We start from the raw sequence: 21,702 nt of genomic DNA on the forward strand, positions 1-21,702 counted from the left end.
ACTTAAAATAATAATAATAAAGCAGTTTAATTCTAAGAGATAAAAAAGGGTCAAGTAAAAATGAATGATGACTGTTTTCGGTGCATAACCTTAAATCACACACAAAAAAAAAGAAAAAAAGAAAATCCAAGAAAAACGCAGCATATGGGCCCTTTAACAAAGAATTAGAAGCATGATTGATTCTGAACTGCTACGCTGCACGTGCTGTGTGATGTCAGATTCAGCAGCAACAACCTTTCCTGTCACAATTTGATTCGCGGAGGTCAAATCGCCAAGAACTAAAAAAATCTATGACATCAAGCAAACATCAGCCCATGGCTTTGATTAATGGTCAGTTAACGTGCCGATTACATCTCATAACTTCACTTGTGTTCAATTAAAATGAAATGAGCGTTTTTCGGGGCTCGTCAGGGTCTCGCTTCCAGCACGCGCCAGTGGCCTGGCAGACGGCCAAATGGAAGGCTGTACAAATAATACAGACTGTAAATACGCCATACATCACAGCAGCAACTTGCTCAATGGAGCCAGGAAAGCCATAAAGTGAGCTCTGGGCTTAGGCTTGCTGTGGTTTATTATTACTATTATGGAGGGCCGTAAGGACATCTGGTAGACATCATTAAGCAGTACCTACAGAACACAGGAGGGGCTAAATACAGCTTGGACTAACATTCTCTGAGGGGAAAAAAACTGGCCTAAACGCAGTGATGTGGACGGTGGCCAGAGTAAGCAAAAAGGTTATGAGGAAGATAAATCAACCCAGCGACTAAAAGTAGGGCCTGACCAATATGAAAAAATTGTCAATTAAACTGATACTTATTTTTATTACTGTATTTTTGATTAAACACAATTATATTAAAATTACTGATAATTTCAGCCAATATCATTCAACGTGGTTAAAAATGAAACAAACTGCAAAAGTGTCAGTTAAACATTGCTTTAGTTACTGATTTTAATTTGCTACGTAAGAAGCCTCTAACCTATTATTTCTAATCTAAACTGCATCTTATTGGATTCGCAGTGTTATGTTAGAGCTATGCTAACAGGGAGTGTCTCCTGACACTCAATGGTCAGAAGAATCCATCTGTTTTGCAGAAAAGTCAAAGATAAAAAAAATAAAAATAAACAGATTTGATGTGAATTTCTTGTAGGAGACAAAAACAGATGTCAGGTTATTTCTAAAATAAATCTGTGTACAAATATAACTACTTAATGTGTGCTTCACAGTCTCTCAGCAGCACAGCACTGCATAATATGTTAGAAAACAAGCTAAGATACTATTGGTTAGTGGAATTATTCCCAGCCGCTAGAACACAGTGATGTAACCTGATGTCAGCCAGTGTTCAGAGGCACCAAAAGTCACTATTCTTATTATGGTCAGACAAATAATTGTCTTTTTAAATGACATGACACAATGGACTGTGCTTAAAATGACCAAGAACAGAATAAAATAAGTCTGTTTTGATTTCAGGTTGACTTCAAACATTTAACTGCGACCTCAGCCTTAGAGCTTATTTCACTGATTTATTGCTGTAGCTGGGAAGGGACTCTAAAATGTGCTGTTACAGTGTTATTGATGGGCTCCGTTTTCTCTTTGGTCCTTCCATCCAAGCTGTGTAATCACGGTTTATTAAAAGGAGGAGCCTTGACAGTGCTAGCGAGGACCCATCATTCTCGGCTGCAGCTTTGGTTTTGGAGCGTAGAAACAACTCTGCCCATGTTTCTCAGACGGAGAGAATCTACACCCATGTGCACTTCAAACCACAGCCTTGGATGTTTAACCCAACATTGCGTGAGAAAGGCAGACGCATTGTGGCTGTCCAGTGGGAGGTCAGTATGGAAGTGTGGTTAAGTGCATATCTGCAGCGAGCGTGCAAATGGCAGCTGAGACATTCCTACTCTCTCTATCTCGCTCAATTGCTCACTTGCTCTCTCTCTCTCTGACTATGCGTAATGTGTGAAGTGAAACATTAAACAAACAGAACAAACTGCGATGAGGCTGAGTTACTGAGTTATGTAATACCGATTCACAGTATCCCATAAAACACAGAAATAAAGTTTTCTGATCACAGTTTCTAACTAGGACTGTGAAATACAGGAGTGTCAGTGTTTGTACAATCCAAGTACCCTGGCACAACATAGCCACTGCTTTACATCAGTTTTTTGTTTTGTATTGTTTCTGTGTATGTTTTAATGTTTCCCTACTGGTTGAATACTGTCCATTTGGACATTTAACCCACCAGGATAGAGACCAAGAGTGGATCAGACGTTTCTTGAGCTGGCCATTCGAACAACACTATATCCAGCTACAAAGCTGCCTGGAGTGACCGTTTGTTTGATGCAAGATCGCAACTATGTGGCTGCCTTGGCTGGCCACTTTATAGTAGCTAGATGGCTGCTTGGACCAGAGGTGTTTGGCTTCATTAACAGCATCGCAGAGCAGCTGTGAAGCTGCTTCGGTTGGGTGCCTCAGTGATGTGACATCACAGCTTCTGGCTGCCTGGCCTAGGCGCTTGAGTGATGCTGCCTGCAATGGTGGAGAATGCTATGGACTTTTGTGGTCTATGAGGTTTCCTGGGCTGGCTGGCCACCTGTGTAGCTCTACACTATGGCTCCAGGGCCCTCTCTCCTTCTGGGATAGGCAAGTGACTCTATACTGTGGACTGCTCTAAAGGATGTATTAAACATTTTTCCCCTAAGGAAATTAACAAAATATTTGGTCTCACTTTATTTGGATAGTCCAATATAGTCCCCTTTGGACTATCTACAGACATTCAAATTGTTAATAAACTCTCTGTTGAAACTAAACTGTGGTGGGGTTAGGGTCAGTATTTGGACCATGATTAGGGCTAGGACCAGGGTGAGGGCTGGGTTTAAGTTTTGGGTTAAAGTTAAGGTTAGGGTCAGGATTAGAGCAGGTTTAGAGTTAAAGGAAATGGGCAATGTAGTAGATATTTAGTTTAATGTAACTTAAAAGTAAATCAAGTATCTACAAAGCATTTAAAGTGGACTATCCAAATAAAGTGTTACCAAATATTTGACTGGGGTGCCCAAACTTTTGCATAAAACTGTATCTCTCCATACAAACGTAAATGTTGATACATAAAGACTTGTAAGTAGATATTGGGACTACAACCACCCACACCACCATTACGGATACAATAAAACATTTATTTCTATAGTCTTATAAAAACAGTAAAATGACTAAAATGCAGAATAAATTTAAACAATCAAATACTGGTTTGAAATATTAGCCAAATGTCTATGGCAATCATTTTTTAAGCAATTATCGACTGATGCTATGATTATCATCATACATTCACTACCTAAAGTATCCACATGTGGTTCCTCCCAATATCGTTCAGCACTATTTCAGACATACAGTAGTTTGTAAAAACTAGTGTAGTGCATTAACATGGCTCCACTGTACATACTCTCATAGACTCCGGGTAAACTGTGAATTCTTTGACCACTAGCTCAACCTTCTTGCATAGAAAGCCAGCTTTCACAAGCAGAACCTTCTCTCGCTCCAGTTCCTCTATTTATCAAAAAAATATCATTCTGCAGACGGAGTTTTCTCAGACACGCTTACTACTAGTGGTAAATTTGTCCCGCTGTCAGCTCCTACACCAATAGGAACGCAGCATGTGGTGCTGTAGACTATAAATGGGTTTAGGTGGACCCCGGGTAATGAATCATTGAGAAGGAAAAGCAGGGCACCATGGCCTGAGAGCAGCATCTTCTGTGGTTAAAAATAGTCTACATATCTGTGTTGGGAGTGCTCATTCATAAAAGCCCAGACTGAGGCCAATCCCTGTTTAGGCACTTTCATATGTCTGGTCTGCTTACCCAGGACCGCAACTATAATATAAACATATGCCTCCTGACTCATCTGACTTCCACCGCTCCGTAATAGAGGACTCTGAATGATCAAACTAAACTGCACGGCTGATTTGCTCTGCCATGAAGCACCTGTGCGCTGACGAGCAATTAAATGCAGAATATTAGCGCAAAGCACTTCAGGACGTTATAAAAACTTTATGGTCACGGTAAAATCCAAATGAAAAAGAGGCAGCAGATGGTCTCATCTCGATGGCTCGGTATCCAGACCATAATGCTTAAAAGTTGTAGTTTCACTCTATAATGAAAAATCCTGCAAAACAGAACAGAAGGGAGTAAACGGATCACAAGGGGCAAAAAGACGTAAGCTTTTAAAGGGGAATCAGAGGTCATGATGTTTACAACACAGTGAGTTTTGAAGTTTACAACCCAAAACAACGAGTGGACCTACCTGAGTCTTCTGAGTTTATATATGTAATGTTGATAATGATAAATCTGTGGTAAATAAAAAATAAGGTTTCTTTGTAAGAGTGTAACAATTCACAAAATTTAGAATCTGGTTCAATACCAAATAGCAACGTCTCAAACGGATACATTTTTTCCAAAAATGTGAAAAGCAAAATGTCTAAAAACAGCCTAATGTTAATGTAACAGATGGGAGACCACAGTAACCCACTGCTCATCATGGCCTGTTACTTTAAAATCCATGTTTCAAACAGAAGGCCCAAGGGCCAAGTCAGGTCTGTGGCACAATTTTATTTGGCCCACAAAATTATTTTTATTTTCTATTATTATTGTTATACCCTTTCGCCTTGAGATACACTACAGTCCTCAACATGCACTGCAACATAATATGCGCTCCGACCTCATTCCCCCAACAACAATCTGTGGATGAGTGGTTACACAAAAAGAAAAGATGCCTGGCGTCTAGTTCAAGCAAATAGGCAGTTAAAAAAAAAAAAAAAAAATACCTAAAACAATTTATATAGAATTATTTTTGAGTAAGTATTCAATGCTTATTTTGCTGTCGCAGTTTTCCCATATTTTGAACAAACAACGGCCAGTTCAGGTCATGGCAAATCGTTAAGTAAAAAGGAAGAAAACACAGCTGGCCCCAGAAATCTTTTAATATGACCTTCTTAGTGGTTGACTTCGACACCGCTGCTAGAAAAGCAAATCATTGCTTTGAAACATCATCAAATGTACGTCATAAAATTTTCTCAATCAGCAACTTCTTCTGCACATGGCTTGTTTACATATTTTAGCTCTGTGGAAAATGTTTCAGAATCTCAAACAAACTATAACTCAAGCAACCATGTATCGTTGTCTGCTTTATAATTACGTGAACCGATCTAAGATTAAGATTAAGTGAGTCTTATTAGACCTATAACAGGAAAATTTCACCTCCGCAATCTAACCGTGCAGTGAAACACCACATATACACTAGTGAACAAACACACTAGGGGGCAGTGAGCACACTTGCCCGGAGTGGTGGGCAGCCCTATCCACAGTGCCTGGGGAGCAGTTGGGGGTTAGATGTCTTGCTCAAGTGCACCTCAGTCGCATGCTGTCGGCTCAGGGGTTCGAACCGGTGACCTTCTGGTCGCAAGGCTGGCTCCCCAGCCTCCAGCCCATGACTGCCCCCATATGATACAAAGGCACCCAAAGACTATTATCTAGATCACTGGGCCTAAAAGTAGTTTCATGATAATATCTGTCATGAACAGATCTGTAAAAAGAATAAAACAGCTTTAAAGATCAGTGAGGCTGAACTAAAGTCTAGTATGCAGCAAAAACAAAGAAAATCCTCAAGTATTAACTCTTAAGTGAGATTTCTTTCTTGTGAGAAAAAACGTTGAGCTTTCAGAGGCAAAAATCTGTTGATTTCCTGGCACCTAATAAAAGACCATGCAAATCCTGAACTCAAACACCTTCCACTGCTTTTATTTTGTTGTATATTCTGTATATTTCACAGTGTTAGCCTGTAACTGCCGTTTTATGTAGTTTCTTAGTGTCTTACTGTGTGACTGTTTTCTGTTCTTTGGTTTAATTGTGTTGTTTTGTATAGTTTTAATTGTGTCTTGGTGCTGAGGACACCAAAACAAGTTTGCTGGTATGACATTAAATAAACAGACAGTTCTCAGGTACCTGTGTGTAGTAGTCCTTGACCAGAGGCAGGGAGCACAGAGTGTTTTCTGTCGTCACGGATGGCTCATAGTCAGGCCGCACTGTGCGAACAGCCTTCAGCACCATGTCTCTTTCATCCTGTCTGAACACGCACTGCCTAAACACATCATCCACACTCAGGCCGTCCTCCTCCATCTGCTGCAGACACCTGGACATGCACAGAGAGGGAAGGTGAACAGAGGTTCTGCTGAGAAGCGAATGCTTCGGCTTGTAAAGTTCTCTAGCTGGAAGAAATGGCAAAACACTATGTCTAAAATCCAGTCTATGCAGTTTTAGAATGCTTTAAATGGCATATTGATTGATATGAACTAGGAACTAGGGTACTGGAGTTCAAAGGTTTTAAAGTACAGATCAAATTAATATGGAGCAAAGATGGGCGATATAGCAAAAATGTAATATCACAATAATTCCAAATGTTTTCACAATACGTCATAATATTTACTAAAACTATAAGAATATACAACTAAAGTACATTTAAAATACTCTTATTGTGTGAAGCAGTTACATTTTTAAAAACAGTTAACATCTGCATTTCTCTAGTTCATCTTGTACACGCCTTCCTCACACTCTGAGTTTATTAAATATTATATGTTTAGTAAATCTTTCACGTCACTAGCATTAGAATTCTCAGCTTGATGGGTGCGACAGGCCCCTGACCACAGCACTGCCTGATACAGCAGGCAGCTGACTGATTTCCATATGGCTAGCGTAGTGCTACACTAAAGGCTAACCCTCAGTATTACCCCAAGAGAACGGCTGTTCCTTACATTTATTCCCTTTCATTCCCTTTATAACAGCCCAGAATAACATTAACTCAGACTGCAAATGACTACAAAGAAAGATCTGAGGGTTTACTGAATGAAGCCTGGCTGAGGCATTCAGGTGCAGAGCTACAGTTAATGTGTTGGGCACTGTTTGCATGTCATGTTATATGGCAGAAATTGCTTCATGGTAGGGGTGTTCTTTACTGCTGTTTAAGCGCCAGTATTAGTGTAGATACGGATACGGTATTGGTGGAATTCTTATTAAATGAAATCATCATTTCAACATTGTTTCAGTGGTAACACTTGCTTTCAGTCTGGCAATATTCTAAAACTCCTTTGTCTTGTCATGTTGGATTGTGAACTGAGCTTAACAGCCAGGCAAGCTGGACCTTGTCTGAACTTAAAATACCAAGAGTAGCCTGGGTAAGCTTGGTTGAAAGCTCAGCCTTGTATGGCCTTGAGGGACAGTGAGCGAAACTGAACCGTAAACATTTCATAAGCACGTGCACCACCCTTTCCTCCTCCGACCTCCAGCGTAGCAGATTTAGCCTTGCAGCAGCAACAGCAGCACGAAAGGAAGAGGGTGGATTTCAGCGCTTTTCATGATTCTTCGCGACAGCCTCGGAACTCTTGCTCACACGTTCCTTCAAAAGCTTGATGTCTTGAATGCAAAAATGCTCCTTAATGAGAAAACTCTCAAGGTCGGGCAACCTGGCTTGGCAGCACCGACTGCTCGTGGGGACGAAATATCAAATATTCACTTTGACACCGAGAGTACAGGATGGAACATTCACTCGCGTTGAGCATCAGACAGGCCTCAGCCATATGGCCAAGGAAAAACACAGGAGTGATGTTATTCAAATGAAAAACACCTGAAGGCTCTGGACCGCTCAATGCGGAGAGGTAACGCCACGTTCTGGCCGCAGGCAGAATACTGATAAGGAACGCAAGGGATTCCGACGAGCGTATTCACAGTCCACTCACAGATGACAATAGAAAAGACCAGAGAATCAAATCACTTTCAAGATACATCTCATGTCTTTCTCTGTGGGTGGAGGGGACAGTCCTATTGCTTCACTCTAAGGGCATAAAAAAAGCAATGATGCATTGCAGTGCATGAATCTGAAAGCAACATCAATTGTGGAATATTAGAATGGATTTAAAATAATTTTTTTTTTTAAATAAAAATGGTATAAATGCGGACCATGTACAAAGAAAAATAATGCACCTTTTTAACGTATTTGAAGGCATAGTTTAACAAAAAAATCAAATGTACACAATTTTCTACTTAGCCCAGATGGAATCGATCAGGAAAGACATGAGTCTGACCATTCTCTGCTTCTTTAGTTTAAAGGTGGAGCTGCTAACAAACACGAAGTTAAATATCCCACAAAACTGCTCTCAAACTGCAGCCAGATCATCATTAAGGACATGCAGATTTGTTGATGCTGTTTAGAGAACACCACAACTTGCTAAGCTATAAAAATGAATGAAAATGTCAGCATCAAGCTGAACACCGCAGACACGTACACACATAGGGATGACTACATTTGTGATTTCTGTTATTTCTATTTACATATAATCAAACTGAATGGGCTGGAGGTTAGGGAACCGGCCTTGTGACCAGAAGGTCGCCGGTTCGATCCCCAGAGCTAACAATATGTGACCGTCCTTGAGCGAGGCACCTAACCCCCAACTGCTCCCCGGGCACTGCGGATAAGGCTGCACACGGCTCTGGGCAAGTGTGCTCAATGCCGCCTAGTGTGTGTGCTCACTAGTGTGTATGTGGTGTTTCACTTCACGGATGAGTTAAATGTGGAGATGAAATTTCCCCGTTGTGGGATTAATAATCGTCGTTTAATGTTTAAAAGATACATGTGCATAAATAGAAAGAACCAAAATCGCAAATGTAGTCTAGTGTTCATATGCTTGTCTGATGTGTTTGCACACAAAGCGGGGGGGGGCACACTCTGCATGCAAGTTGGAATTTGGCACAACGCCTGTTGTCTACAATTGCTGCCCATAGAGCTCAGCAACACAGTCAAGTCATATTGTGTCCTACAGTATGGTGACAAGTTTGGACTTAAGGAAGAGCTGGATGTCGTTTGAGAGAAGCCTGACTATTGACTTCTAGGGTTTATTATCAATAAACATAGCTTGTAGCTCATACACTAAACTAAAGAAGCTACATTTGGACACCAAACATATCTTGGCTGATTGGCTACATCTGGAGAAAGTGTACCTTGGGGGACATAAATGGACTGTAAATGTATAGCCTGTTAGCACTGTATGATGAGTGAAACCTTAGCTAGTCGATGCAACTCGCCAAGACTAAGATGGGAAGAAATTTAGGTTTTAAAAATAAACGTAAAAAAAAGCTGAAAGAAAAAAAAAGAGCTTTGTTCATCGTCTGTGTCTATTAAACTTAAACATAATTCCAATTCCTCTAGTCACATTGTGAGAGTTTTTCAGGACGAAGACTTACTCCTTTAATTCACTGCAAGGTTTAGTACAGATTTAGCACCGAAAGTCAAAAAAGCTGGAGCGCTGGGAAGCATGTCTGACAGCCATGTGATGCTGTTTCCAGAGCAACAGGCTTCTGCTGGAGCACTGCAGACAGATGGTGGCTTCACAGCGCCCTCTTGTGCGCCTTACTAGAACCGACTGATATACAGAGACAGGGAGGGGCACCGAGAAAGAAGGGCATTCCTCTATCCCCGCCCTGTCTGCCAGTGACTCAGTAAGAACCACACTGCTGTCTTCTGCTGCCTTCATACAGGAAGTCCATATCATTCAAATTAAGTTGAGAAAAAAAAAAAGCTCCATTTTTCTTATTGTAGCTTAATCACTGCGAGGAAATACTTTTATTTAGACATTTTAGCCTAGACCTTTTACCAGGACAAGACCCCCATAACTCACTCAAATGTATTAGATTCTCACCCTACATATTAGATACATAGTAGTAATAAGCCTTAAGATTAAAGGAACATCCCTGCATTTTCAATCTAATTTCTGACTAATGCATCTGTCAATTATCACAGACAATTTTGACATTTCGTCTCTAGCAATACCTTATCTTATTTTGAGATGGATCCCATCACTGCAGCTCATATGGGAGCAAACACAATGTTAGAGTGCAAGTTAAAGTGTAGTCTTTGTCAAATAAACAACATAATAAAGTTCAGTTCAGTAAAAGTTGAGTTACATTGCCATCTTTAATTTGGCTACTTGGGATTTGGCTAGGTGTGATTACCAAGTGGTAAACTACACAAATGTGAATGTCACATTAACTTTACTGTGCAGTGCTGTGGTGTCTGTCGTCACTTAGATCAGCCTGCTTGACTTTCTCCCGCAACAAAGCCCTTTTCTCTTATGTCTGATATCTTGCTATAAGTCAACAATTCACTGATGCCAAGTGAGTTTTTGTGATGCGTCAATGTCCTCGCAACACAAAAAGCACTGTGACTGGTTAGACAGCTTATTTGCATATTGCTGCATTCTGCAACATCAGTTCAGTAAAGGCCACTGCTGTAACAAACAATATATCGTTCTGCCCTCACAATAAGCTGAGAGCTGACTGGGTTAAACAAGGCAGAGTGCTTAAAATAGAGCTGCACCCGGTAACTAAAACCTTGAAGAGCTACTACAAGTCCCTGCCCCAACGTCTCTGGAGCATTAAATGTGTCATCTTTGTTTGGTAAATGACTGACACACACTGTCTCCATCTGCTGTGACGCACAGTGGAGACTGGGAGGTGTTGTCTTTGTGTGGCCGCAATGAACAGAGAGGATGACACATGATGGATAGCAGACTGGCAGTGCAGAATGTGAAGCAAGGAGGAGTATAAAAAGCAAAAAAGAAAAAGGGAAGGCAGGTGAGGGAGGGGAAAGAGATGGCTGGAGATTAACAAGGGAGCGGAAAAAAAGTCTGGGAAGTGAGTACATAGAGAGAGAGAGAGAGAGAGAGAGAGCGAGCGAGAGAGCGAGAGAGACAGAGCGAGCGAGAGAGAGCGAGCGAGAGAGAGCGAGAGAGAGAGTGAGAGAGAGAGAGATAATTTGGAATAGGAAAGAAGCTGCAGGAGAACAATGTCATAGCTATTGCCTTACAGCAATCGATAGGCAAACCAGCTTCCCTCACCCAAGCCTGAACGCTAGCTGTCACCTTCAACATCTACTACACGGAACATAGTGAGTGAACACCATGCCATCAGGTGGTCTGTTGACAAAGCTAAGCTACCACACATAAACTGATCTTACTTACAAACTGTTCCAGGACAGCAACGCCTAAAGAAGTCACAAGCAGCACTTCTTCCCTCCATGAAACATTACTCTGTGATTCTAACCCCTTACACTGTTCACTTATTAGTCAGATATTAATCTTTAAGGCCCTTGGAAACCATGATTTCTTTCTAATTAGGCTAGGCTATCTTACTCTTATGGGTAAACAATACATGTGCACAGTTTACCCTACCAATAACTTTCCTAAACCTAATACATGACAGATGTATTCTACCAGAACTTCTCCCCTTTCTGCGTAAACTGTGGAGTCCTAATCTTGAGCAATACCTTGTGTAAGCTTCACGCTCTCCAATCATAAGGTTACTGTCACTTGTCCTACCCAAAAAAATTGTGTTCTGCCATGGTCTCTCTCTCTGTCCATGTCAGAGAAACTTAGCAAGTAAAAGCTAACAACCAAGCGAAAGTTAACGAAGCATGCATAAATGAGCTATCAAGCTAGCTCATCAGTCTGTCTGTCGTCTGTTTGCTCATTTGTTGCTTTGTCTTTTTGTCCAAAAGGTCTGCATTCCCTGTGTTATAGCTTAAAGGACGTAAACGTTTTTCACTATCAACACAGCAGGGTCAACATCACCACCTATGTACAGTATGTGCCCATTTTTCTCCCCTCACACAAGTGTGTTTGGTTCTGTATGGCACACTGGGAACTCTGGACTCAAGAGCCCATTATATATATATGCTGGAGATGGAGCTGCCGGGTAGAAGGAGAAGAGGTAGACCTCAGAGAAGGTTTATGGATGTAGTAAAGGTGGACATGGAGATGGTTGGTGTAAAAGTAGAGGAGGCAGTAGACAGGGCAAGATGGAGGCAGATGATCCGCTGTGGCGACCCCTAAAGGGAGCAGCCAGAAGAAGAAGAAGAAGAAGAAGAAGAAGAAGAAGAAGAAGAAGAAGAAGATACACACACACGTTTCTTTACTATGTCTACTATACTATGTCAGTGCTGCATGGCCTCCCTATTCGGCTTCTAAATAGATTGCAGTATGTACAAAATTCTGCTGCCAGGGTTCTGACCCATAAAAGATCTTAGAAATCTATTAACACACATTAAAGCATCTTCACTGGCTTCCAGTACAGTATCATATACAGTATAAATTACTGGTGCTGGTTTTTAAATCTGGGCGGCACGGTGGCGTGGTGGGTAGCGCTGTTGCCTCATAGTGAGGAGGGCCTGGGTTCGATTTCCCGGCCGGGCGGCCAGGGTCCTCTCTGTGTGGAGTTTGCATGTTCTCCCCGTGTCTGCGTGGGTTTCCTCTTTTCATGGACACGCCCCCGCATATTTAGGTAGCCTGCTACAGACCTATGTTCCTCCACGCACCCTTCGCTCCTCAAACTCGCACCTCCTTGCAGTCCTGACTGTTAAAACGCGTACTCTAGGTGATAGAGCGTTTAGTGTTGCTGGCCCCAAACTCTGGAATGGACTCCCACTAGAGCTGCGTACCTGTACTTCATTATCATTGTTCAAGGCCAGTCTTAAAACCCATCTTTTCCGGATAGCATACGAGTGAGCAGCTTATCTTTCTTGTGTTTTCATTACCATCTTATGTTTTATTTTTATGCTCTTTCTCCCATATTTTTATTGTTATAACAATTGTTGTATCTCTTGTTTTTACCTTTGTTGTTCTATGCACTTTTACTGTACAGTGTCCTTGAGTCTCTTGAAAGGCGCTGTATAAATACAATTTTTTATTATTATTATTATTATTATTATTATTATTATTATTACAACTTTAAAGTTAAAAAGCCCTTTTTAAATTAAAAGCCATACGCTAAAAGCAGCATTCATCGAGGGTCGCATCTGGATTTGGATCCCAGAGGTAGCTGAGTTCTGTCTAAAATCAGAGGCTTCAAAAGAAGAGAAAATGAATCTAGCTGTGTCGATTATACTAGTGGCAGGCTAAAGGAGAATAAATGGTGGAACAAACAGCTGTGTAAACAGCTGCTAGTGTCAGTTAACTAGCTTTTGCTGTTAGCTTTGAGAAACTCATTTTACTTTGTTGTCATGGCTCAGATGCTCAGATATCTGACAACATGAAAGACTACCAACCTTGCACACAGTCATCCACAGGATCTTATTTTCAACTGTCTAATAAACCTTCTTGTGTTTCACCTCCTTGTGCATTAACTTAGTCAAATAAACAGTTAGGAATAATATTGTTTAATATGATCACTGATCACTTCACAAAACGTGCTCCACAAAGCTGAAGTGAATTCAAGGGTGTCATTCCTCAGTATTACTTGCACACTGTATACCCAGGGTGCAACTGCATGAGTTGCAGGACGCTTTACATTATGCAACTCAAGGACTGAACTGAAGTTGCATGACAGTTTCGCTGTGTAATGCCAGCCTTAACAAGTTTGATGTATATTATGTCACCCTGGGTTATGTAAGCCAAGAACAGGGGCTTTAGCAGAACCTCATTCTGTCCAGGAAAATTCTCTCTTAATGCAATAGTGGTGGAGGGATTTTGTGACTACCTTTGCTTGGGCTGCAGAGTGTAAAATAAACCACAGCCCAAACTTGAACCAAATCCAACACTCCTCCAATCCATAACAACTATTGGCATTTCTATTTTTGGGCATTGTGAGAGCTCACTCTGGATAATATGTTAGACACTTGTATCCAAGTGGATCAGCTCTTGGATAAATGTGCTAACACGCTAACCAATCACAGAAAGATGCTTAAACACCAAGTCAGTGTGATTTTTTTTAGCTCCAACAGAGCAATTTAATGTGGAGGGACATCAGTTTTATTTTGGTCCAAAATCCAGTTCTTTCCAACGTTCTAGAACTCTGCATAGAGAAACACTGACCACTGGAGGCCAGAACCAGCACTACAAAACCTTCATAAATACTTTATATATCAGAAGTTTGGAATCATTTACAATACAATATTACAATGTGATTGAAAGTTTACCAACTACATATCTATCAAGTAAAATACTTTATTAAGTATTAACTGTATAACTATTTACTGAAAATTATACAGTGCTGTGAAAAAGTATTTGTCCCATCCCAACCTCTTCTATTATGCATATTTTTCACACGTTTCAGATCTTCAAATTATTTTTAATATTAGCCAAAGACAACCCAAGTATGACCCCTGGGATAATATTCTATAGACTGATGAGTTCTTTGAAAAATAGAACTTTTTGGAAGACATGGATCCCATCACATCTGGCGTAAAGCTACCGCCGCATTCCACCCTTAGAACATCAAACCAACAGTCCAGCATGGTGGTGGCAGTGCAATGGTCTGAGGCTGCTTTGCTTCTAGAAAACAGGACCTGGATGACCTGTCATAACTGATCGAACCATGAATTCTGCTCTCTATCAGAAAATCCTGAAGGAGAACGTTCGCCCATCAGTTCATGACCTAAAGGTCAAGCACAGTTGGGTTATGCAGCAGGGCAATGATCAAAAGTACACAAGCAAGTCCACCTCTGAATGAGTGAGTGAGTGAATAAATAAATAAATAAAACAAGCTTCTGAACAGAACATATAAACCATAATCTAGTCTTTTTATATCTTTGACTCTTTGTTGGTAAATCATATTGTGATAAAACATCTACAAAACCAGTTTTATTTACAACACAGTCCACTTCTGCATGCCTTCTGGGCTAAACATTGCTTCATCATAAGGATTAGAGTAGGCTTTGATGTTTTGATTCATCAGCAACTATAATTAATGATTAATCGATTAACGATTCAGTGACCCTTATTAGTCCTACAACGGGGATATTTCACCTCCGCATTAAACCCATCCATGAAGTGAAACACCACATACACTCTACTGAGCACACACACACCAGGGGGCAGTGAGTACACTTGCCCAGAGGGGTGGGCAGCCCAATCCGCAGCGCCTGGGGAGCAGTTGGGGATTAGGTGTCTTGCTCAAGGACACCTCAGTCATGTGCTGTCGGCTCTGGGGATCGAACCGGCGACCTTCTGGTCACGAGGCTGGTTCCCTAACCTCCAGCCCATGACTGCCCCCATACCCCCATAATACCACTGTTACTGCTTTATGAAGTTAACAAATGCAACACAACACAAGCAGCAGTTTAGTGAGTAAACTTGATTATGTTTACCTGCTAATGACCCGTGAAGAGCTTTCTGGGTTACGGCCCATGCACTCTAGGGCAGCGCAGTAGGAGGCCACGTTGGGCTTCAGTCCTGCTTCCTCCACTAGAAAGAACAACTGACGTATGTGATGAAGAGATCCCTGTAATACACAGACAAGAAGCAAGGTTACACACATAACTATAGTCAGATAACAGACAGCCACACTGGATTTGGTCTTAGTTTGGTATTACTAGCAGTCGCACTAGAAAACGGCAGTTTGCATTGCTTTGCAAAATGGGTGTGGCCAAAGCCAGACCAGTAAGCTGACCAAAAACATACTGGTGCAATTAGCAAGAAGTAATAATTGCAGTACTACCACAGTTTATGTTATTATTAGTATTGGTATATTAATAGGCCTGGGCAATATCAAAAAATAATTAGCTCAATATTTTATCATTAAAAAATTGTAATTACAAATTATATCAACCCCCTATCTGCCCTCCCCAACCACTACAGATGGTCTGCTACAGCTATTATATGTTTCCTCTAAGTCAGTTCTATAAGTTTATAATCATTACTGCTTATTGAAAATGTAAAAAATATTAAATGATATAACCCAACATCTACTCAAAACTACTTAACCTGTTGCTTTAGCCATGTTTTGCAAACACACGCTCATGTGCTTCTGCTGGTGTAGATTCATGGCAACTTGTGTGCTAATAGCGTTCCTTACTGAAAAAACCTTCAATACTCCATAGAAGTGATTCCTAAATAAACCCTTGCCCATGTGCTTTATATTGAAAAAAAAAAACAGGGTGCTTTCCTTCATTATAGCGGATGCCCGGTGGAAATCAGCCACAGATGCCTTTGGAAAATCATGCAGTGATATATTTCCACAGTTTACACAATTCTTACATAATTCAATCTTAAATCTGAACCACTGGTTGTGTCTGCATGCAAAGATGTTCGCCAATCCGACTGAATACATTCGCAATTACAGATTTAGACTGAGGTGTTCATATCACACTCGACTCAACAGTCTGATGGAAAATCTGTTTACATGCACACTGCAAGTAATCAGATCTAAAATGACGCACATGCATAAAGTACCACTTAGTGTACATGTGACCATGACAGTGAGCATCAATGTGAGGCCCAGTCAGAGTGAGACTAGTTTCCAGTTGGCTTGCTTGTGTTTATTAATTGCTTTAAAATGTACTTCACATGTATTAAAGAAGCAGCAAGAGGAAGACGTCGTGTTCTGGGACACATAAGCTGGACGTCCGTCCTACCGCCGTCTTTTAAAGCTCAAAGCATAAATTTCGCCTCCTCTGCAGACCAGTTTCCGCTCCATGATGAACATTATAAATGTTCCGACTGGGAAAGTGATCGGACTCAGGCATTATTTTTCTAAAATTGTATTCCAGATGGCATCAATCGGACTAGTCTATTCCAACTCGGGTGTATACATGGATGTACTATAATGCGATTGAGCTATTAGTTGGATTATTATCGGATTATTAATGTAAAGGCGGCTAGTGATACACTTGAGATGAAAATATTGAACATTTTCTTAGATGATATATCACATTCTGGGAGACGTGCAGCAGAGACAGTGGGGAATTTACTCTTTAAGTGACTAATATTAAGTGATTAAGTGACCCTTATTAGTCCAACAATGGGGAAATTCCACCTCCGCATTTAACCCATCTGTGAAGTGAAACACCACATACACACTAGTGAACACACACACTAGGGGGCAGTGGGCAGCCCTATCCACAGCACACAGGGAGCAGTTGAGTTAGGTGCCTTGCTCAAGGACACCTCAGTCATGTATTGTCAGCTCTGGGGATCGAACCAGCGACCACAAGGCTGGTTCCCTAACCTCCAGCCCATGACCACCCCCACGTAGCTTAATGGCTTTTTAAGGTCCCATAATAACCCAATTTTTTTTAACAGTGAAAGTGGATAAAACATCATGTGTAAATATTATTTAATGTTGTTGTTCAAAGGTAAATTAGTCTGGCTGTTCTTTTTCCCCTCCACAGAATTCATCGCAACTTCATGCCTAACTATTGGACTTCTGGTCAACCATCAACAATATCTGACTACACTGCCCTACTACTCAGGCTTAGCATATGACCGTGTCATCAGTTTACTTAATTAGGCCAGAGTCAAAAGCTTCTGATGAGCAGCTGATAGTGTCCTGCATTAAACCAAATGGTGACCTCTAAGCAGAGCTTTGTGTATACAGGCTAGATATTTATTCAAAAACATGAGAGATTCAAGTTTGTGTGTCCCAGAGTTATCAATCTTTAAACACATACACCTAAAACACAAAAAAAATTCACAATATTAACTGAATAATCAGGTGCGGACCACCTCTAGCTGTACAAAATAAACAAACGAGTAAACATTTTTGTTTTTAACGTATAACATATAAATAATCAAAATTTAGACTCCTGCTAAAAGCATCATGCCATGAATTCCAAGTGTTCCCAAAGGCACAGACTTACCTTCTTGGCCCACATTCTCATCATGATGTTGTAGGAGCTGACAGTGAGTGTCTTGCGTTTGAAGAGGTTTTGATGGTGGAAGAGCAGGTAGCGCTGGGCTCGCTCCAAATCCCCCATAAACACACACACCTCCAAGTGGCAGCAGACATTCAGCTGGGTATCAGCATCACGATTCACCTCCTTAACTTCTATAACCTTCTCGGTCCCGGTTGAGCTCCACTGTTTGATCATCTGCTCGAGCTCTTCAACCTCAGCCAACTCCGCATCCCTAGAAAGTTCTTCAGGAACTGGAATGGCTTCATTGACGGGACTTTCAGAGGCTTTTGGCATGGAATGAGATACAGGGGAGGCGGCAGGTTTTGCATGCTCTTGTTTGGTTACTGGTTTGCTTCTTTTGACTGCTGAAATGGACTTCATAGATGAGCCCGGAAGCATCATACTGCCCTTGCTGCTTTTCATTGTTTGCTGCTTTTTGTTGCTTTTCCCCTTGCTGCTTTTCGCTAATTTGTCAGGGACATTCTGCTGAAGAGAAGATTGTTTTGAAGTTCTATTCCACTTCTCACGATTAAGCTTCTCAAACCAGCGGCTTGTATGAGTTTTGGTGGATGGATTGTCTGTAGTAGCTCCTTTTTTATTGGACGGTCCAGCTTTTGGAAGTTCTGTCTTCTCTCCCGGTCGTGTCTTCTGACTCTTACTGGGTGAAGGTCCTTTGTCTCTCTGCGGCATTTTGAGAAATTCCACCTTTGAATGTTTCACATCGAAAAGGACATCGGACTGTAACTGCTGGATCCGAGCTTCAAGAACTATAAATATAAAAAAGAAAAAGATGTTTCAAAGACACACAAGAGCACTACAGCCCCAAAAGGCCTAAACAATGGAAACACTCATCACGTATTGCAGCAGACTCAAGGTACTGGTTATAAATGACAGCAGGTAACTGGTAACATGCATTAATATTAAGGGAAACTGGCTGAAGCCAATCATTCATCCTTTACTTGGGTTTAAGAAGCAAAAGAATATATGAATATCAAGCAAAAGCCTTCAAGCCTAAAACCTAACTGCATTTACAAGGTACACATGAATTCCATGGATAGAACTACACAACTTCATTATACTATTAAGAAACAATCTGAGCAATCGATTTAACATAAGACCAAGAAGGCTGAGAATAATACCATCTAATAAATGTGACTGTTCCCACATTCGTTTGTTTCCATCATCTTTCTTTGGAATAGCGGAGTACTGTCTTCTCTGTGATGTCCATGGGTTGTCTGAGAAAAACAAAGAGAATGAAAGGAAAAAAAGGTTTTCTATCAGAATTCTTCCACTGGTTATATTCACTGCATCTAACTCACCACTGTGAAATAGTTTCTGGTTTAAGGACATCAAATGAAAGTGTTAGGAGAAAATCTTCACCGATTTTCACACAAACAGCCAACTGTGGAAATATAAAAGAAGTCAACTGGGCTAAAAAGGGGTGGTCTGACCTGAAATTTCGGAATTCTCTGCACTGTCTGAAAATCAGAACCCGTGGGATATGTATATACTCTAGGATTTGCTTGAATATTTCCTTAATATTTGATTTCCTTAATATTTTCCAAATTTGAGAGAGATTTAGCCATCTGTGAACTTGCCTGGTGTCCACTTCTCTCTCTTTCTGGATGAACACAGGTACCAAACCCATGCCCTCTACTAAATGGAACCCAAGCTGCTAGGGGTAGGCAAGTTGGCAAAAATATAATCTCACAACACTAGAATATTTTCACGAAGCACAACATGAATCATAAAATTTCATTTACGCACATGTAAAAAAAAAAAAAATTATATATATATATATATATATATATATATATATATATATATATATATATATATACACACACATGCACACACACACACACACACACTACAATAATAATAATAATAATAAACAACTACATTGATTTTTTATTCAGGTTTACAAATGGCACTCCACTAAACTCAAATTAAAAAAGCATAATTCTGCTCACTTTTGTCACATGACCCACCTCTACAACCCTCTTTCTCTGATGAGACCATGGACAGAGGCTTTATTATAAGCAGGTGTTTAAAAGTTATCATCAAAAGTTTCTTCAAAAATCAAGGGTATGTATAAAGAGTTTGTCCTCATTTGCTGCAGCAACAGCCTCTACTCCTCTGGGAAGGCTTTACACTAGATGTTGTTAGATTGCTGAGAGGATCTGATTGCATTAAAAGAGAAGAGCCTCAGTGAGGTCAGGTACTGACACTGGACGTTTAAGTTCTGGATCTCTCCAACTCATCCCATATGTGTAAGTAAGTAAGTAAGTAAGTAAAACTATTTATATAGCACTTTTCCAGAGTGATTCACAAAGTGCTTTACAAAACACAAATAAAATACAATACAAGACGATTAAGATCATTAGAATCATATACTCAAATAAGTAATACACAATGCACACCGACTTATAAAGCACACCGACCAAAAGCTGTTAAAAGCAAGAGAATAAAAATAAGACTTAAAACGCTTAAAATCATAGATACATTGGGTGGAGCTCCATCACTCCACAGAATGCAGTCCCACTGCTCCACAGCCCGATTGAGGGGGGGGATTTATACCTACCCCCCTAGCTGAGGCTTGACATGGTGACCATGTGGGCTGGTGACTCTATTTACAAGGCTTTTCTACGGGATTTATACAAGCTGGCTTAACTCAACTCAACGTCCGTGTCACCAACGGCTGAGCTGCGTACCTCATATTTATGTCCTGACATGCACCTCCCATTGGGACTGTGATAAACGTGTTGAAACGCGATGTTAGCTTATTACTCTAATTTTCCGCTGCACCTTAAATGGTGCAGGACTACGCGCTGCATTGTTTAAGGTGGAACGGGGAATTAAAAATAACACGCTGCGAATGAGAAGGAGCTTCAACATCGTGAATAAAACTGTCTATAGTGAACAGCGAGTTAACTACCACACTGACACACATAACCTATAGCTGCCATTTAGCTCTCCCGGCTGTCTGAACCGTGTACCAGCAGCACGGTAGCTTCGTTAACTTGGCAGACTAACACGCCGAGACACAACTAAACCGTGCAGTGTGTCATTCGATGACTATTCTGTGATATTTTGTGCTGCATTAATCGTTACAAGCTTTCGTGAACAGCTCGTCGTTGCCCGTTATGAAGGACAACACGCGACGAGTCCCCACAAGCTAGAAGTTAACGTTACCTCGTATTCCTCTCTCGTAATGACTCCTGTTCCTGAGGCAGAGCAGACAGTGCTCGACATTCAGTAGGTGGCGGACGTTTCTCTCGGCCACGAGTCTACCAGCCAGACATTTCGGAAAGGAACAGAGTCTTAAAAGAGACATTTTGACAGACCGTTGAGAGTTCAACAGCAACCGCATTATCTCCCTCAGTAGGCAACCATTGCGCTTCAGACTCGACTAGTCGACTTCGACTGGGGACAGATGAAGTGCAGGGTTGCTAGTGGATCACAGATACCACGTTATCGAGTTGTCGTTCTATGAATTGTGTCGCTGTAGGAAATGTGCGTTGGTAGCATCTTGTTAGTTTTATATACAGATAAATTGGACTCCCGACTCCATTTATGCTCATTAAGTATTTATAAATCAAGACGTTAGCGAAACAGAGTGGCTGGCCAGTCCCATGAGCTCCCTGTAGGGGTCAGTATTCCTCAATGCATTTGATTCTGTAAAAGAACGGAGAGGTCAACATCTCTGGGGATGGTCATAGCAGAGAACGTGCAGACGGGGGAACAGGCCAGAGGAGAAATACCCTTCTGTAAGTCCGAATTGAATTAGTTAATATGGAGCATTTGAGCACTTGAATATCCATCCATCCATCCATTTTCCATGAGGGGGGTTGGTGCTGGAGCCTGTCCCAGCAGTCATCGGGCGGAATAGTTTATAAATGCTTAAACATTTTTACTATAAAAAATAATTAATTTTCTGAATAAAGATCAGCATAAAACATTTTAACACTGCTGTTCTAATTTTAAAAGCTATTTTTAAATTTTAA

At 40.9% G+C, this 21,702-nt stretch overlaps 1 protein-coding gene across 1 annotated transcript in view; it reads right to left on the minus strand.

Moving 5' to 3' along the window:
* The window catches only part of polrmt (polymerase (RNA) mitochondrial (DNA directed)), an 89,636-nt gene extending 68,514 nt beyond the window's left edge, over positions 1-21,122 (minus strand). The window contains exons 1-5 of the mRNA XM_017701394.2: positions 20,891-21,122; positions 18,835-18,930; positions 17,660-18,462; positions 15,170-15,303; positions 5,986-6,172 (exon numbers count right to left, since the gene is read on the minus strand). Of these exons, the coding sequence (XP_017556883.2) occupies positions 5,986-6,172; positions 15,170-15,303; positions 17,660-18,462; positions 18,835-18,930; positions 20,891-21,068 (1,398 nt within the window). The 5' untranslated portion in view covers positions 21,069-21,122. The remainder of the gene's footprint in view (positions 1-5,985; positions 6,173-15,169; positions 15,304-17,659; positions 18,463-18,834; positions 18,931-20,890) is intronic.
* Positions 21,123-21,702: the final 580 nt, after the last annotated feature.

The sequence above is a fragment of the Pygocentrus nattereri genome, chromosome 15 (assembly GCF_015220715.1).
Source record: "Pygocentrus nattereri isolate fPygNat1 chromosome 15, fPygNat1.pri, whole genome shotgun sequence".
Lineage (NCBI taxonomy): Eukaryota > Metazoa > Chordata > Actinopteri > Characiformes > Serrasalmidae > Pygocentrus > Pygocentrus nattereri.